General features: G+C 41.6%; 1 protein-coding gene across 10 annotated transcripts in view; it reads left to right on the top strand.

Annotated features, from left to right (window-relative positions):
• Positions 1-19,464, top strand: part of ABLIM1 (actin binding LIM protein 1) — a 320,517-nt gene that overhangs the window by 277,692 nt on the left and 23,361 nt on the right. For all 10 annotated transcript variants that reach the window (XR_003796975.1, XM_029244850.1, XM_029244853.1 and 7 more), the window contains 4 exons: positions 4,963-5,040; positions 6,048-6,203; positions 9,393-9,428; positions 11,769-11,898. Coding sequence is in view for 9 of the 10 variants with exons in the window: in XM_029244850.1 (XP_029100683.1) it covers positions 4,963-5,040; positions 6,048-6,203; positions 9,393-9,428; positions 11,769-11,898 (400 nt within the window). In the remaining variant the exon portion in view is untranslated. The remainder of the gene's footprint in view (positions 1-4,962; positions 5,041-6,047; positions 6,204-9,392; positions 9,429-11,768; positions 11,899-19,464) is intronic.

Below are 19,464 nucleotides of genomic sequence, written 5' to 3'. Positions count from 1 at the left end.
TTTTTTTCTGTTAAGGCATGAAGGAAAAAGTGATTAAAGGAGAGTAAGTAAATTGCATCTGCTTTAACAGCTTAACCACAGATCCTTGTTGCTTTTTCTCTGTATAACAGAAGTGGGCATACCTTTGGGGATACAAATTTGAAATTATCTTCATTTATAATATTGGCAAGAGGGTATCCATCATAGCTCTCATAGGGAATTCCAGAAACAAAGGCTGTTGGCCCATTTGGGTTCTTGATTTAATTTGACGAATCACTATTGTTAACTTGGATATCTGAATAGGTTAAAATAGTAATTTAGGTTAAATAATTGCACATAAGGACCATGTGGAAATATGGATCATCTGTAACTTTGTTACAGTTCAAAGAGGTGACAATAGAATTAAGTTAATGATAAAGAAGAAACTGTCAGTGGGATTTGAAAGAGGGAGAACATGTCAGTAAGTTGTTGCTTTTGAGGTTAAGATGAGTTTTAATTTGACTGTGGATATGAGCAGCTGTGTTGGAAGACAGCTCTGTGCCTTTTGAAGATGAAGGCCGTCAGAGACCTTCAGCAAGTTATGTATTAATTAGAGGGAAAATACAGCTAGAAGAAGAAAAGGGATGCATTATTGATAAACAAGACGTTCATTTAAAATTCAGCATGTTTCTCTTTTTCTTATTCTAAAATACATCTCTCAACTTACACTGGCATTTAGGTCTTAACATTTGGATTTCTTTTGTCGTGTGATGTAATATTAATATTTGGCTTTTTTTAATTAACACTTTAAAACACATAAAAAAATAAAATGCAACATGCTTACAAGTCTAGATGTTTAGAATTGAAAGGTAAAATTCTAAATATTTAAGATTCAAACTCCAACATTAATAGTCCAGCTTTTAAAAGTAATTTTATGATCTTCATAAGGGAGAGCTCTAACCTCTGCTGGTTGAATAAATACACTTTGGGAGCCATTAGGGAGTGTGGCAAAAAGCGGGCATCCCTGTGTACCATTTAAGCTTGGAGCACAGTTCAAGAGGCAGCAAACCAGGAACTATAGTGGCAGGTCAGACAGGCCTGTGCAACTCGTTGCCATCTGTCATGGAAGGGCATTAGTAACTACAGCCAAGACGTAAGCAGGAAGTCATCTTGGAAGGATATAGATTCACTCCATGGAGTTCTCAAGAAAGGGAAGGACATTTGTCAGCTCCAGGTGGGGCTGCTGCCCCGCCATGTGCTGAGATAGTTAACATACGTGAGTTCCAGGGTATGGGAAGGCCTCCATGGGTGGTAGGAAAGTCTGGTCTGTGGAGCTCACATCTGAAAGGACTGTCCTATCATGAGGAGCAAAACAGAGGCAGTGCTGCCTTTCACTATTTGAGATGAACTGGCTGAGAACTCCAGTCTAATGTCAAGTGTCTGGAAAATGCTGGGTCTTTGCCATGTGCTGGGCAAGGTGCTTGAAGCTTTATATGTCTTGTCTCATTTATCCCTAGGAACTAGGGGTTGTAAGTACCCTCTCCTCCATTCTATAAGTAGAGAAGTTGAAGCTCAAGGAAGTTCAAAGAAAAAAAAAAATGAGAGAAAGGAAAGAGACACTCATGTAATGTCACACAACTAGGAGAGCCAGTGTGTGAGCCAAGGTACTAGACTCCAAAACCAGCCTTTTAACCCCACTAGATTATACTCTACAGAAGTGTGTTTTATCCCATTATTTCATTTTAAACAGGAAAATAAAGACCATTGTAAGAAAATAGGCAAGCAAGAATAACCCACAAACAAGATGCCTACGGAAGTAAAGCTTACAGTAAGGTTAGGAGGTCAGGAGGAAGCAAAAGCAAACGGTGGCAAATGCAGTGAAAGAAAGAGCAGATTCTGAACCTCCGAGAGATACTGTAAGCGTTTCTCCAATACTCTAAGTAGCCTGAAGATGCACGGGGCAGAGTGAGCTCTCTAACGAGAGCCAGAGCAGTAGTGGATTCGGTGAACATCGGCTTGACTTCGCAAACTGACTATGAAACTCTAAAATCTTTATTTTGGAATCAGAATCCAGGACAGTTGTATGCAAATTGGAGGTGATTGTGATCTGAACACCTCTGAAGAATCAGATGGGACTTGACAAGAATTCAGATTGTCAGATAACTCAAAACCTTTAGCCCTACAATATTAACAGGGTAAAATGCTTCAGAGAATGCCTGTGCCACTCACAGAATACTCTATCCAGTGAAGAAGGGAAGGAGAGAGACTGAGCTGGGACAGGTTGCTTCAGCCAAGAGACCTTTTCCTTCCACGAAGTTCTCCATCCCTGGAAGGGAGCACCCAGGGCCCCTTTCTGGCCTGTGCTCACCTTCCTCCCCAGCTACGTTCCTATCAGCTTGCACAGTGCGCCAGAGAACAAAACACTTCAGAGCCATCCCCAGGTGCATCATTACAGGAAAGACAAAGGATCCCTGGCCCACATTTGACAAAAATTAGCATGAGTAACATGGGAGAGGCCCCAAAGCTCTGTATGCACTTTAGCTATTCACGCAGTGTCCTCACTGCTTTTAATGAAAACAGACCTTGTTGTTGTCATAGCAACACCAGCAACCGAAGATGTCGGACTGTCCTAGGGTGCACCTTCTCCCACCCCACCCTAACACCGAGCTATTGCAGGCTTCTTAGAAGCTTGTAAGTGGCAGCAAAAACATTTTCAGCTAGCAGGCACTCTTTTCTGCCAGTTCATCTCAATATTTTTCTTTTACTTTCACCTCATTCGTCCCAAAGCCATGTTGATGAGAAATAAACGGCCACACACGCCTTACGACATGGGCAGAAAATTTAGCGCAGGGATTAAGAGCTTGGGCTCTGCCTCTGAAGCCTCTGGTTTCAAATCCTGACACTTGCCTACCTGTGTGTGACTTTTCACTCATCTATAAAATAACGATGTTAGCGGTACCTACTTCCTGGGGTGATTGAGAAGATTAAGTGAGCGCATGCCTGGGGAGTGCTTAGCACAGGGCCTGCTACATAGTAAGTGGGCAATAAATGTTTGCTGCTATTAATATTCTTATGTTGTTACATAAGAGGTTTCATTTTTATATTGAGTTTGGCAAATGTTAGATCCTGGCCACTTGAAGCTGAAGGACGACCTGTAGTTAATGATTATCCCACAGAGATGGTTATTGGCTCAGCTTTCTGAAGGGGTGGCATCTCTTTTTAAAGGAGGGCTGCACTTTGGTGGTGTCACTTCTATATTTTGATTGGGAAATGGGTCCAGGAGTTGGGCTTTTTGAGTAGTGTTATTATGTGAATCCTTTCTTTTTCATTATACTCAGATTTGAGGATTTTCTCATATTGAGATATGCCTGTGATGGGAAAATTGTCACTTGAGGAGGAAAGGGCTTGTATGAGGCACGTCTGGGGGGCGGGCAGGGACGGAAGTGTCAAGCCCGGCACACCTCCACTGTACCCCGTGTGCTTTCTTCTACCCCCTCCACCCTCCTGTCTCAGAGATACCAGGGACACTGGCGAGAGCAACGGACCCCAGCCCTCTCGTGAATTCTTACTGTCAGGGCGAGTCTAATCACTGCCTGCCTCTGGTTGGCCAGGCGGGTTTGCTTTCCTTGTTTCAGATGTGAGTTCCATAGTGACGCAACATCCTTGTTTTTAGGAGGGTTTTTTTTGACTCAGTTAGACTCATATTTGAGGTACCAAATATCAGTAGAAACAGTACCAAAGAGGGAAAGTCCTATTCCTAACGTAGCTCTATAAATTGTCCTCTCCAAGAGCTAGCTGCGCAGAGGGGAGCAAATCTTCCAAGACCAGGCCTTTGGGTTTCTTTGCACAGCTTTCCAGAACATACCAAGCAGAGGTGGGGGGCAGTTAATCTCAGCTCATGCCTTTTCTTCTTGCTCCCATCTCACTCTCAGGGTTCTCCAGCCTTTATTACAAAGTCTACTTTCTTATACCTTCCCCAGCAGCCGACCACTAACCTTACCTCAGTGACCTTCCATATGGTAAGGCTCAAAACATGCAACTGACATGAGTCAAGTATCCACAAACTGAGTATTTGTTTACAAATAATAAATTCTAGCTCATTCCCGCAACAAATATCTATGCCTTCTCTGTGCCTGTGTAAAACATCGGGCACATACAGTGGTGAGAAAATAAACCCTCTGAGGGCAGAGGTCATAACTAAAGGTAGTGAGGGAGATTAACGTGATGATGAAACCAACAAATACAGAATTATACATTTTATTCATGAAGAAAAAAAAACAAGAATGATACTGTGAGAGAAAATAACAAGGTCACCAACTCTGGAGTGAAAGATCAGGGAAGGCTTCTTTGAGGAGGTGATATTTAAGCCAAGACTGAAGGAGGAAAAAAAATCAACCAAGTAAAATTGGGGATCAGAGCATTTGGGGCAGAGGAAGCAGCAACGATAAGGACGCTGAGGCAGTGACATGTACCATGTTCTATGAGTGACAGTGGGTAGTGAGTGATGGGAAGGAAGGCAGGGACAAAATCCCGAGGCCCTGGGAGCTGTGATTTCATTCTGTGTGGACCCTGAAGCCAAAAGCAGGATAGTGACAATCCAAATTGTATTCTTCAGAGATCTCTCTGGCCACTGGGTGCCAAGTGGATTTGAAGAGGGAGAGAATGAAGGCAGGAAACCCAGAGGAGAGGCCATTGCAGGAGTCCAGACCAGCAGAGGTGGTGACTGGGGCCGGGATTGTGGCCATGGAGACGGAATGTGCTTGAACGTGTCCCCTTGTACGGGACAAGGAGAAAAAGAAAAGCCCCGAAATGCATTTTCAAGGCTGATTGTACAACTAGTTCTCATTTGGCTTTCTTTCTATGTTCTATTTTCCCATATTCAGAAAAGTTACACCTCTTTCTCATTTTAACCAGCTTAGTCTTTAGGAAAGTTGTAGGGACTTAGGCCAGTCTTGATTCTGAAGCCATGGTCTGAAATCTTACAAGTCACTCTTTATTTTACAGCCTACCAGGACTTCTTCCGAGAGCATTTATTCTAGACCAGGCTCCAGTATCCCTGGGTCCCCAGGTCATACTATCTATGTAAGTATCTACTTCTGGAAGAGACACTTCCGGACCAGGGGTGGTAGCAGCTGGTAAGCATGGACTGGATAATCCAAAAGTGAATAATTCAAAATGATTTTTATTTCTGTTATGAGATCCAGTTTTCTTTCTTGTAGATCAGCCACCTCAATCCCATTTTCCTCCACGTGATCAAGTGTTCATGTGAATGTGACCATCGGTACAGAGTGAACGAGTAGATGACCTGTAAAGTGCAGTGATACAATGCAGAACTTAAAAAATTGTTGTACCTAACTTGCATATAGATATTTGGGGATTAATTATACATTTTACAATGCTGATACTGAGTGTCTTTAAATTCTGCCACAGAGGTCTTTAAATATTTAGTTTATTAAGTATTCAGTTCTTGTTTTAGCCATCTGGGAGGATTTTTTTGGCCATCTGTTTGAGCTTTTCCGTCTCTGTAATAAATTTGGGAAATTATCCTAAATAGGCTTCTCTACTTGATGAATTCTACATAGACTTCTTCCTACGCTTTTGGTGACTTTTTTGAAAATGTGACTAATATTGGTATAAATTGGTATAAATCAAAGTATAGTTGATTTACAGTGTTGTGTTCATTTCTACTGTACAGTAAAGTAATTCAATTATACATATATATACATTCTTTTTCATATTCTTTGCCATTATGGTTTATCACAGGATATTGAATATAGTTTCCTGTGCTGTGCAGTAGGACCTTGTTGTTTATTCATTCTATGTATAACAGTTTGCATCTGCTAATCCCAAACTCCCAATTCTTCCCACCCCCAACTGCCCTCCTCCTAGGCAACCACAGGTCTGTTCTCTATGTCTGCGAGTATTAAACAGACAACTTTATAAAGAGTATGACCATGTTAAGCAAAGTGTTTTGGGTTTTGTTTATTTTTAAGGTTTTCACTTTTTAAGCAAGACATGAGATGCGCTAACCATAGTTCCCCGAAGATGAGACGGCAAAGTGATTTTTTCTTTCTGTTTAACTTTGGCAGGCAAAAGTGGACAATGAAATCCTGGATTACAAGGATTTAGCAGCCATTCCCAAGGTCAAGGCAATTTATGACATTGAACGTCCAGATCTTATTACCTATGAGCCTTTCTACTCTTCGGGCTATGATGACAAACAGGAGAGGCAGAGCCTGGGAGAGGTAATAAATTCCCAGAAGTTGTGAGTGGTACAACTTATTTCTCTTTGGCACATGTATAAAAACTACTGACTGGAATCAAAATAAATCAGAGGGTCCTTTTGGTTGCCCACTGTTTGCAGGCTTCTGTACCAGGTGATTTGAGGTAGTCAAAAACCTATCACACCTTCCCTGCCCTTGGAGAGGTATGGAGAGGTAGGGAAGCAGACCAACCACAGAAATCGGCAGTGCAGGATGAGGAAGCATCAGTACCAGGTTGTAGGATAGCAGAGCTGGCATGCTGGGAAGGAAGCCGAAGTTGTCACGGGAGACTCTGTGAGCTGGGCAGAGGGAATAAGGGAGGGAGAGTCCTCGGTGCAGGGGGGGGGATGGGGTGGGGAATGGGGTCTTGGTTTGGGGGCAAGCTGAAGTACATTCATGGGGATCATGAGAGAGATCACAGCCCCTAAATTTTGACAGCTGCAGTTTTTAGCATCATAAGATACAATATGCAAGAAAAGACAAAGTAGAGAGAATTGGGCCACGGCACAGGACCGTGGTATGAGCTGGGCTTCTGGAATCAAGTTACCTGGGCTCAACCCAGGAAGTCCACATGCTGGTTGTGTGACTTTGACCATGAGACACCCATTCTGATCCTAGTTTTTTTGTCTGTAAAACAGATAATGACAGAATCTGCCTCATGGGGCGTTAGTGAGGATAAAACAAGCTATCTATTAAAGATTAATTATCTATATATCTAGATAATTTATCATCTATTAAAACTAATCTACATTAACTAATTATTAAAGCAATTAGCAGAGAGCCAGACTCGTGGTAAATGTTCGGAAAATGGCAGCTACTACTGTTGTCTTTACCTGTCTTCTTGGGGCTTATTAATACTCTCCCAACATTAATGGTCCACAGGCTGGAGCTCAGCCTCAGCCCCTGGTGACCCTCCCCTCTCTGTCCCCTAGGTCTCATGGGCTCTGGTCTGTTTCCCCTGGCCTATTCAACTCACTCTAAATTTTTCCCCTTTTGTTTTTTAAATTGGAATCATCTACAGACTGATTTGAGTCCACTCAGAGAGGTGTTTCCCAAGTAGTGGACCAAAATCAGTCATTCAACCAAGGCTAAAACCAATAATCTGTAACATCACAGTGCTTTAAGATCTTAGATGAAGAAAGTTCGTGAAAACGTGGCAATTCTGTTTAATTTATTCTCAATAATGTATGTATAATATTTATTGTTTTACAATCATGTCTGTATTTTTAATTACACACACACACACACACACACACAAACACACACACACACACACACACACAGAGTATTCTGGAGCATGGCTCTGCATTGAAATGGTCCTTTGGGCAGGAAGTGGTGTCTGTTTTCATGTAGTGCCACCTAGTGGTCATGCCCCTGTAACTGCATCTGCAGCCCCTCTCAAGAGCAGGCTGATTGGTCTGGGGGGTTCAATTGCATTTGGGTGGCAGAGCTTCAGAGAGGATAAGGGGCAAAGGAAGGTTCCTGAGCAGAGTGCATAGGGGCTGGTCCTTGAGCAAGTGTATGAGAATTTCCTAGGGTTCGAGTCACACAAGCAAGGGGAGGGGAGTTGCTTTTTGGTGTTCTGGGCCCAAAAGTTTGAGCTTTGAAGTGAAAGTTCCTGGGTTTGGAACTAGACTGATTTTTCCTCTCCATATGACTTTGGAAAAATTACATATTTCAGTCTCCTTATCTGTAAATTCAAGATAATGGTAATACCTACCTTAAAGGTTTTTTGTAAGGATTAAATGAAATATTTAGGTTACAACAATACCTGTCACGTAATAAGTACTCAGCAAAAGTGCTGGCTGCCATCATAATTAGCACTGTTACCATCATAGCCTAGAATGAGGCCTGTGGGTTTCTCTGAGCATAAAGTGTGGATGCAAGGAGGCCCTCTGATCAGCCGTATTCATGAGCTCTTCCCCAATGCATGGATCTTGCAACTTAGACAAGTTTGCAAGCTATTTAGTTATTTATTCCTTTAATTATTAACACTTCTTCCAGAGAATCCATCTACTGCCATTTTAGAAACCTGGAGGAGTAAGCTTGAAGTTCTGTGTAGCCATCTGTGCCTCCAGAAAGCCAATCAAACCAGACCATGGGGCTCAAGGAAGTCTGGAGTGCAAGAGAGCCAGCAGCTTCTTGTAAATTTGGAAAAAAAAGGGGAAATTCCGAAACAGAAATCCACCACTGGCCCTGTTCTTCAGAATGCTTTGTTTGCATTTCATTTCTATTTGAAAGCTTTTTGCATTTTAATCATAAACATTTCGGTCATTCATTTAGGAAATATTTGTTGAGCACCTAATATGTACCAAGAGCTGCTCCAGTCGCTGGGAATACTTGGTTGTAAATGAATGGAGTCCTTGCCCTCATGGAGCTTGCAGTGTAATGTGGGAGACATAATAAACAGACAGATAACATAATTTTAGAGGGTGATGGAGCTGTGAGGGAAAATGAAGCTGACTAAGGAGAAAGCATGCCGGGGCCGGGTTGCTACTCTAAGCAGGAGGCTCACAGAAGTTACTGTGTGGTAGTGCATTTGAGTAGAGACCTCACTGAGGATGGGGAGTGAGCCCTGCAGGTGTCTGAGTGGAAAGCACTGCTGGCAGCGGGTACAGCAAGTGCAAAGGCCCTGAGGTGAGAGAGGGGTTGGTCTGCTGACTGCCCTGAGGAAGCCTGTGTGCCTGGAAAGATGAAGCCAGAAGGTGAATGGTGTTGAGGTTGGCAAGGCCACTGGGGAGGATGCCACGGACCTGGTCATCATAACATATCAGGTGATTACTATGGTTATAATTTAGTCCACAACTGTGTTTACCAAACTGTGTGTTTCAGTAGACACTGTAACTCATAGTAGTAAACAGCATAGTTTGAGCATATAGGGGAAGTAGTTCCAGTTTCTCCAAGTTAATCACCTAAAGCATTGCAACATATTTCCAAAACCCATGCGTCTTAAGCAGAGACATGTGCCCTAGTCTCGTGGGAGCTTTGTCCTTGTGTACCTGTCTGAGCCCCACTCTCAACTTACTGAATCAGAAGACGGGGAATGGGCAGAGGTGCTGGCATGTGTAGCTTGAATAATGTTTCCAGGTGATTCTGATAAGCAAGTCTAATTAAAACTGAAAATGAGCTAATAATAAACGTTGTGACTTTAATTCTCTTTTACTCTTCTAGTCTCCAAGGACTTTGTCTCCTACTCCATCAGCAGAAGTAAGTACCATTTTTGGAAATTATAATGGGTGGAATTGGGGAGTTACTTGGACCATTCCTAGACTCACATTTTTGCAAAAGGACAGAAAACCCGTGTACAAGATAATGATGAATGTAGGATTCCTTACGTGTAAGATATGACTGTAAGACCCAGAAGTAAATTTCTTTCTAAATGGAGACTAGGGAATAAAACCAGCCTTACCCTGCACCTCTGAGTGGTAGGAAAGAGAGTGGAGAATGGGGCCCCTTGTCCCGAGGTTGGGCTCTCTCCTCTCATCTGTAATTGATTGATCTGAATCCTAACCTCCTGATTACTGAAATGACCAGCAGTGGTCATGGTGTTTCTATCAGCAGAGCCATCTTCATGGGAGGCCACTTCTCTTAGTCTAAAATCAAGAGTCTTGTCCCCCCTCTCAGGGTAGACGGACCTTACAGTGGCTTTTATCAAGTCCACCAGGCTGGCTGTTCCCTCGGGAATAACCTCCTGAGTATCTGGATCACGTAGAGCTGTCAGTGATGGTTCCATAGTGAGCCATGGGTCCCCTATCAACCCAGACATGCTCTTCCCCTCTGCAGCACCCAGCACCAAAGACAGAGCCCCCAAATTAGTGACGCTCTCAAAACCCATTTTATTGTTCTGTAAAATGAAACAGCCCCTTCACACTACACCCCTGATCCTAGGAGTGTAACAGAGGTGCTTGGTGACCAGAGGTCTTAGAGGCACTTTCTGTTGTCCCAGCATAATTTTTCCCTTGGAGGGTGGCCTAAGCTCAGACCACCTCAAATCTGAGCATGGTCCAGGTCTAACCCAGCACTTTCATTTAAGCTATTACAGGTAATGATAGTCAAGGGATTGTTTGTTCAGTGTGCTTCTTATTATTTTGTATTTCCTTATGGATCCAGTGAGCAAACTCCTCAGGTGTTAGGTCTACCCCCTTCTAAAAATAATAATAATAATTAATAAATAAAATCAGTCGTCTCGTCTTAAAGCTAAGTAACTGTCTGGATAGTCTATATAAAACTGGCCTGATCTTAGGTAATCACTATAATTTGAGATGGTAAAATCTCTGTAGTATTGTGGTTTATGACCGAGTGCTATGAATAACTAATTTCTATGAATATTCTGATCGTTTTCAACTGAAGTTATGAAGAATTAATTTCTATTATTGACCACTTGTCAATAATAGAAATAGTAATAATAGGTTGAGGCACATTATTGGGGGAATTTTGTTTTGTTGTTGTTTTAATTTATTGTTACAGCCACAACTAGGATCAAATCAAAGTTTTTTTGCCTCTTGCTCTCAAATTGCGCACGTCCATAGTTTTCGAGGTTTTAATTTAGTCCTTTTTCATGCATTCTTTCAAACTTTTATTTTTATTGTGCTAGTAGAAACTTCATAGGGCAACAAATCCCTAAAATGTAAAACGTTCCTTGTACTCTTCTAATTCTTTTAAAGTTTCATGTTATGTTTGTGTGTGTATGATTTTTTTTATACTTTATACCTACAATATTCTTTTCTAGATTTGGACATGGTGACAGACTGGTGGTACTATTGTATTCCATTAAATTGATATGCCATAACTTAATTATTCCCCAGTTTTGTTGAGCACATAATACAAAGTTTTGTCTTTATAAATGGTGGCATTATAAATGTCTGAGGAAATTTTTCCACTTAAAGGTCGTTTAAAAAATTTTTTTTTTCTTTTTGGAATTTGCTTCCTAAAGTGGAAGTAGAATTACTGGATTTGAGGCCACCACAGGCTTGTTCTCCAGGAAAATCGACGTAAAACATCACCAGATCAACAGCATGGATGGTGTGGGTTGGTGGTTGGATCCAGGGATGAGATGAGAGTCAGGAGGCTGGTTATGAAGCAGGCTCCACCTGCACACACCTGCACACGGGTCTCTTACCTGCGTGGAACCTTCTGAAGCATTCTGCATTTGTGAAGAAGGGAGGTGATACCATGTGTTCTACCTTCTTTATGATGCGGATCTGATGATACAACCTATGTGAACAGACTTCGTAAAACTGAAAAGCACAATATAAGCGTGGTCATTGGAATTATTCCCTCTTTTCCCAGAGCTCTATTAACACTGGAGTTTATCCTTTTTACATCTTAAAATCTTGGTAAAGGCAAGCACTATAGGTTTTGAACAAAAAGCACTAACCGTGGAATGCTTGTTTGCATACCTATTTAAGGAATATGGCCCTAAAGTGTATACATGAACAGGTAGACGGGATAGTTCCTGGGTGACTTTGGTGCAACTTGATTTCACTTGAACCTGACAACAGCCTGCATGTATGCCTTGTGCTCCCACTTTCTCGCACTTGCTTCCAGGGGTACCAGGATGGGCGGGACCGGATGATCCACCGGTCCACCAGCCAGGGCTCCATCAACTCCCCTGTGTACAGCCGTCACAGCTACACTCCAACCACGTCTCGCTCTCCCCAGCATTTTCACAGACCTGGTAAGGGCACCTGTTCCCGGGATTCACTCTCTATAGAGTCATCCGTGTTTCTATGTGATTGTTTTCCCCACCGCTGATAGCGTATTTAAAAATCTGGCTGCCAAATCTATCTGCCCCTCTCCCAGAAAAAATTGCAAACTCCTATTCCATTGTAGTTTGTGTTATTTCTTTTCTCAAAACAAGAGTCATTTTATGGTTATATTCATTATGACTTATTAAATAATTACATTTTGACAGTGAACACCTAGAAGCAAAGGAGGTTTTTTGGGTTTTTTAGACTTGAAGAAAATCTCAGCACTTTGAGACTTAAAATGGAGATCTCCAAAAGAAAATACGGTGATGTGCCTTTTAGGCTTATCTAAAATCTAAATCCAGTATTAGTCATTTACTCGTGAGTTTATTATGTTTCCCCCATCCGGGCACATGGTATTACTAAGCATGCTTGGTTAAGAACCTGCTAGAAAGAAGTCTCATATACAACCTCGGGGTTGTATTTGGTAACTTTTAAGATGCCTTCCAACCTAAGATTTTGAATCAGACTTGGAAAATATAAAAGCACTAGAGGTGTGCTATGATGGAGAATATTAAGAGTAGTGGACCTCATTTACCTTTATCTCGGCAGAATGTAGCCCCTTTTACTATTAGTGGGTATCTCCTATGTAGAGGAGAAAAAGCATGGGGATCCCAGCACAGACCGAGGATTCCTGAGAAACAGATTCACCAAGGAAGATTTTGTCCTTCTAAACAAACTTGGTGTTGATATATGTCTATGAAGACTTCATTTTAAGCCCCTTGCTTCTGTGCAGGCTGATGAGAATAAGCCCATTCATATGCTAACGTATTTTATAAAATATAAACCAAAGGAAATGAACAGAATGTAAAAAGGCTGCAATCTTCTCTTTAAAGCCATAGATTTAATGCTTGTAGAGGATTAAATTTTTACTTTTTGATCCTTCAATAAAGTATAGTTTTCTCTAGACTCAAATATTTACTCAGTATCTGTTGAGTTACGTTAAAGGAAAATTTTTCAGGAAAGAAATTCCTTTTATTTTTCATGTACAATGATATTCATTTTACTTCTGGGTTTGGATTTATGCCATTTTCTGTCTGCGTGATGAGAAATCCTTTATGCCACCACCCCTACGTATGGGCATACCCTGATACTGCAGCCGTACCCTTATCAGAATGATGCGAAGTTCACTGGGAAATTGTTGTTCGAGAGAATCCCTGGATAGCAAGGGAGTGGTCAGCCAGGGACATTGTTTCCCTAAAAGTCATGTCCTCATTGGGCAGTAGAAAGTTTTCCTCTGTTCTAGTCATGGTTCTGATGCCAAGAGCCTGTAGAACATTCCCCATTCTAAGCACTTCTCCTCCCCCTTCACAATGTGTTATGGACATGCGTGATGTCAGTTGTTAGGGCTCATAATTATTTTTCGAGATGGGGCTCTGCTAGCAAAGTCACGGTCAGCACAGAGCACCTCAGAGTATCCACTCCACACATTCTAGATACCAGAGGATGACGCACGTCCTTAGGTCTGGGCTTAGGTTAATGGTCCATAACTGAGTTTCCAGCTCCCCTGGTGTCACCACTACCCAATTCTCAGGATCACCGGTAGCTCTTTGCTACCCAGGAGATACAGACAGGTTTCCCTTCTACATAGGAAAAGTAAAATTAAACTTGCAGTAGGAGACGTTTGCAGCTTAAAAAACAAAGAATCTGACCCTTACATATAAGTATTTCTTTGCAAGGTTCTTGAAATGATTGTCGGTTTTGTACATGTGTTTCAGAGGGTTCTGTTTTGTCAGGTGCCTTTTAAAAACAGCTACGGTGGAGTCTAAGTGACGTGCCCAGTCCTGGCTCAGTGGTAGCTGGTGTCATGCTGACAGAACCTTCTGGTGGCCGTTCCTTCCCACTAAAACCATTTATCCTCGAAGAGTGAACTCTGTACTGACCTGGACCTGTTTGCAGACTCTCCCCACTTTGTGTAACCCTTCGTAGGTGCCTTCTTAACCCCTTTTCCTTCCTCCTTTTTCAGACTCTTGATTAACATTCTTTATTTTTTTTTTCTCCCTTGGAACGATGGCGTTGTCCCTGCTCGTGTGTTAATTTGTGCTCTTCTTTTCTGTTTGCACCGTGTCCTGCCCCTGATCCTTGCTGCACAGAGCTGCTGTCTCCTGGTGTGCAGAGGTCCTTCCTGCACACCGGCAGCCTCAGCTCCGGCCACAGCGACTCCCGCCCCAACTCCCCTTTCCGACACCACTTCCTTCCCCATATCAAAGGTAAGGAGGCAGGCTTCTCCAGGCAGCACCCTGCATAGCGGAGATTTATTAGCACCCGGGGAAGGCTAATAAGGTGCATCTCCAAGAGTCAGCTCCGAGCTTTGGACTTCTCAGCATGCCTGCGTGTGTCATGACTACACCCAGCCGTGTCTTAGAACTGGCATAGCATCTCTCGTTAGGAGAAATATGTCATTTCTAAAGGGCTCTAGATGAAGAAACAGGAAATATGTTTGAGACCCTGAGATTTGTTATCTACTGCTTAAGAAAAATATATATTATTATTTTGGTTTTCTCTGGTCAAAAGCAAAATATAATATATATCTGGGGAATCTTCCTGGTTTTCATATGTGTTATGGCTCAGCAAAACACAACAGTATTCAGCAACAGGGGTTCCAAAGTTGTCTTAATGGTGATAAGCCACTTAACCATGTAACAATATTAAAATGTTTGGACGGTATGAAAGATCTATGGCAACGTAACTTAAATTTATCTCCTTGAGACAACCCTTAGAGTAATCTTCCTTTGACCTGTCCTGATTTCTGCATGATGGAGAACAGGGACTTTGCCTTCTGTTTTCTGTTCCTGCCCATTTCTGCCCTTCCCTCTATGCCGTTCCCATTGTTCTCATTGTCTGTTATGTTTCCGTAGCCATTCTCAATCGAGCCAAGAGCCCCAAATTTAAAATAAGTAAGTAGGAGCTCCCAGAGGATGCTTTTTCCGTAGTCTTGATTTGAACCAAATTAACCAAAGAAAATACCTTAAGGAGGGAGTAGCAGGCAAGCACAGATGTTGTCATGGGTCTTAAGACAGACCGAAGGGATTCTAACCCCGAGTTCCAAGAGCTCACATCACTAACACTTTCTCAAGCAGCCTAAATGTTGTGCTCTTTGACTGAATTTCCTTTGCAGTCATTTTACAAGCATGCGGTTTTAGCATTTTCTGTGCTGTAAAAATAACATTGCTGACAAGCTTATTTGAAGACACATACCGTTTGCCACTAGCAAAGAAATTTTTCAGCAGGTGCAGCACTTTCTAAAATTCTTGACAGGTTATTTAAAATTATTACTGCTAATTAGTATTTGGGGGAGGAAAGACCTTTATTATTTAGATGTCAAGATGATACTTTAGAGAATGTCTATAAAACCATAAGAAATTATTGAAAAAAACTTCAGAGATGTATTTTAAAGAGACTTTAATATAGAAGCCCTTGGCCAAATTAAGATTTTTGTTTCTTTGTTTCTAATATGCAAGGGAAAATACATTTTTTAATTCATCAGAATGTAAACTGCCTTATTCGGTTATTATATATTTCATCTTTCAGAAAGCTACTTTGTGTAGGAAGAAAAATGTCATGTACCCTATAAAGTTATACAGAGTTTATACAAATAACACATCACAAAATATCAAGACTCAATACCTCATGCTTGTGCACAGCCTTATGGCGAGATGGGCACCCATGTGGACACTGGAGTCCCGGCTTTGAATATTATCTCTGTCACATGCTAGCTATGGGACCTTGGATTGTAGACTTAACCTTTTGAGTGCCACTTGCCTCATCTATGAAACCTCTCCTAGGGTATTAGGGTGTGTGAGGTCGTCGACTGAAAAAAAAAAAATCACAACGTGACAGCTGTGAATTAAATTTTATTTGGGGCAAAATGAGGGCTATAGCCCGGGAGACAGCACTGCAGATAGCTCTGAGAAACCGCTCCAGAGAGGTAGGGGGAAGGTCAGTATATATGTGATTCTGTTGAAGGGAGAGTACATGCAATCAAGCACGTATTTTTTGCAGAAGGATTCTGCTAGTCTCGAGGAGCAGATGTCACCATGAAGGATTTTAGTGCTTTTCTAGATAGGAGGAGATGCAAGAATTGGGCTCATAAAATCTTCTCCTGAAAGCATCTGACTCTCTGAAGACCTGTCCTGTCAGTTTTTCCCAGAGCACAGAGCACTTCGTTCCTGCTCTCCGCCCTGAGCTCCTTTCAGGGGGTGTTGAAGGTCACCAGCTGCTGTGGCCCACGATTTCATCCTTATGGAGGTACATGGCAAGCACCTATTTGTAGTTGGCAAGGTGAAATGCCCTGGTGTGTAGTGAGCACTCAACTCTGGTCCCTCTGTGATTTCCCCCTTGGCATGGTGTTCTTAGAGCGCTTCCGGTTGCATCAGTCCATCACTCTTCACAGCGGCCCTATGAAGTAAAGCAGCAGGGGCAGGCATGGGGGTGGATGAAGAGCTGAGGCCCTGGTTAAGTGACCCGGCCAAGGACTCACAGCTAGGAAGTGGCAGCACCAGGACTAGATAGACCCCAAGCCTTCCCATCCCTCGTTCCTATGAGGGGAGTGTGTTTCGGTCTAAATGCTATACACGAAGTATAATTTTTAAAGCAAACTTTTATTTTCCATCTCTTTTTAACTAGAAAATTGCATTCTTATGGAGGCCAAGACAAAGAGCTACTTTCAGGCATTTAAACTACAAAATAAACTTTTCAATAGAAATAATAAGTGGTTAGGAAAATTACAGTACTTCAGTGTGCCTAAATCGTGCTTTATTAAAAGTGTAGATACACAATCTTTTCTTTTTTCAGTCTGAATTCGAAGTACACAGTCAAATAGTATAGGTTTAAATTATAGAAAGCAATAGTTTGTTACTTCAAGCTTACGCTTAAAAAATATCTAATGGTCTCTCTCCCATTTTCTTTTTACTGGATATATGCCTACAGTTTGTTCAGATGAAATAGTTTATATACTTCAGATACAAAATATAATGTGCATAACAGTATATGCTTTGTTTTAAAATCAGCTTTTTGCTAAACTACAAAATCAATCATGCAGAATTTGTATATTAAAGATATTGCTTTAAAAGCCTAGTTTAGTTGAATAGCTAAATACGGATTCTGCAAAGAATTAACGTCTTAGTTACTTTGAAAGACATGTATCCGTTTACATGAAAGTCCTCTCCAGTCCAGGGGGAACGTATGGCCATTAGAGAAACACGTCTAAGATATCTTTAAAGAGCAAAGTCTCCCAGGGTTTTCCATGGCTCTTCCTTTGAACATTCACTCTTTATCTTGGAGCTTGTTTTGCAATCTCAGGGAAATTATTTTTAAAACAAATGTAAGCCAAGGAGCTTGAGGACCCCAGGGTAGGATGTCCATCTCAGGAAGGTGTAGCTGAAAGCAGGGGTCCCCTTGCCCCTCTGGCAGCCAGAAACCCACCTCCCACTGCCCAAGTCCAATTCTTGGCCCTTATTTCAGACGCATGTGGCCCAGGCCCTCAGGGTCCACAGAGCTGAGGACACCTGCATGGGTGTAGAGCTGAGATGCACATCAACAGCTTTCTCTCTATCTCATTGGCTTCCCCATCCATTTTCTGTAATGCCCATCTCGTTTTCCGTTGTGTTTTTTATTTCTGTTCTCTGACCTTCCTTGCAGCTTCATTCTATATCAGTATATCATTGTTGGGCCATTTGGACAAGTGCATGCCTATTTGGAAAAACTATTTTCACCTTGTTTTGGGTTTTGTGCCATGTTTGCACAGTTTCTCTTCCTTTCCCTTTGAAATACTGTTAGATATTTCCTTCTGTGTCCATGAATCAGATTTGCAAACAGGAGGGCTACATATATTAAGTCTCTTTGAAAGAAATCTTCCTTGTTTTGCCATAGATATGAGTTGCTATGAAGCAAATATGTATTTGACACTTGCTGAAGGAAACCATAACGTTTATTGAAGCTTTAGACAAGGACCAGTAATCTTGAAACTCTGTCATGACATTCTAGTTGCTGCCAACTTTAAGGTCCCCTCAGAATTTACATTTTGGAACATAAGCGCTTAGAGTCCAGAAGCTAAGTGTTGCCAGCTGTTTCCCACAGCAGACACAAGCATTGCCATTTGGATTGACTTGTCTTAGAATTTGTCACTGAGGCCCTCATGGTGGCGAAAAGAAGAATAAAAGTTGGACAGAGCGTTTGAATTTAAGTACAGTGGGAATCCTTCCAGTGAATGATCTCCCAAGGACTGAAAAATTGGCCTATTGGGCTGACTTGGAAGGAGCTGAAAATGAAGACCAAGAAATGTATATCTATATATAGAGTAGCTTCTCACCCCAGGAGCTGAGATCACTAACAACTTAGATGAACCAATGCAAGGACTTATTTAAAGGAACAAAACGGCTATGAGTGTGATATATACACTATTATATGATTGATATATACACTATTATATGATATATACACTATTATATGATATATACACTATTATTATGTTATTTTTAAACAATGTCAACACCAGGCTGATAGATGATAATGATGACAATGATACCTTCCGTATATGATGTTTCATCTGATGGCTTATACATCACTTTGCCTGAGTAATGAACTAAGCACGAAAATAACCTTTTGGGGCCTTCATCAGTCATTTCCATCCAGGATAGAGTGAAACGTTTTATCACTTAAAGAAAGGGTGTTTAACTTAGAAAAGGCCTCATCTTGAGAATTTTTTTGTTAATGCCAAAATTTTTAATGCCTTTCGCATTTCAAGGACTAAGAATTTGGTACCTAGCAACATTATGTACCCTGAGACCTTTTCCCCAACGAGCCGTTGTGATGTGTGGAAATCATACTATACAGGATCACTTAGATGGGTGTGTTGCTGAGTAGCTGTTTACCTAGTGTTTTCAAATGTCTCGTGGGAGATTCTAAATGATTATAGAGTTAAATCTACTTACAAAGACTTGAACATACTAGCGTTTTTTCTAGCCACTAGAAAGGTCAGTGGTTGCTGAAGATATGCTGCTAAGTAAAAAACTCTGCCCAACTGGAGACAGCATTCAGCCAGAACACACCCTTTGGGAAGTCAGACAGTCATTCCATAGCCTTTGAGAGCCGTCAACCGTGGAAGTGATGGGTTTCTACTGCCACTGGGCAGCAGAGCATCTTAATGATAGAATACTTGGGCAAATGCTAATTCTAATGACCTTAAACCTTGATGTCTCATATGTGCAGCTATTTTTGTGTGTGCGTGACCCTGGCTAGTAACTATCAGAACAAATTTAATGGAGTTTCATCTGATTGGATATTATAAACAAAACCTGTGAGAACATTTCTCTCCCCCGAAAATCTGATGTTCTACAAGTACAGGAAGGTTAGAGGTGCAGGATTAAGGGCAGGGAGCAGTATGGTTTCAAAGCAGTAGCACCGGTGTTCAAGATAGGCAAGGTCTTCAGAAAAAAAAATCAAATAAAGCAAGAAAGTTGAGTCTCTCTAGAACTTCCTTTGAGAATAGCCCACAA

The sequence above is a fragment of the Monodon monoceros genome, unplaced genomic scaffold (assembly GCF_005190385.1).
Source record: "Monodon monoceros isolate NGI ecotype Baffin Bay Population unplaced genomic scaffold, NGI_Narwhal_1 Super_Scaffold_4, whole genome shotgun sequence".
In the NCBI taxonomy this organism is placed as follows: Eukaryota; Metazoa; Chordata; class Mammalia; order Artiodactyla; family Monodontidae; genus Monodon; species Monodon monoceros.
Note: the sequence above shows the minus strand (reverse complement) of the source record. Positions and strands in the feature narration are given on the sequence as shown.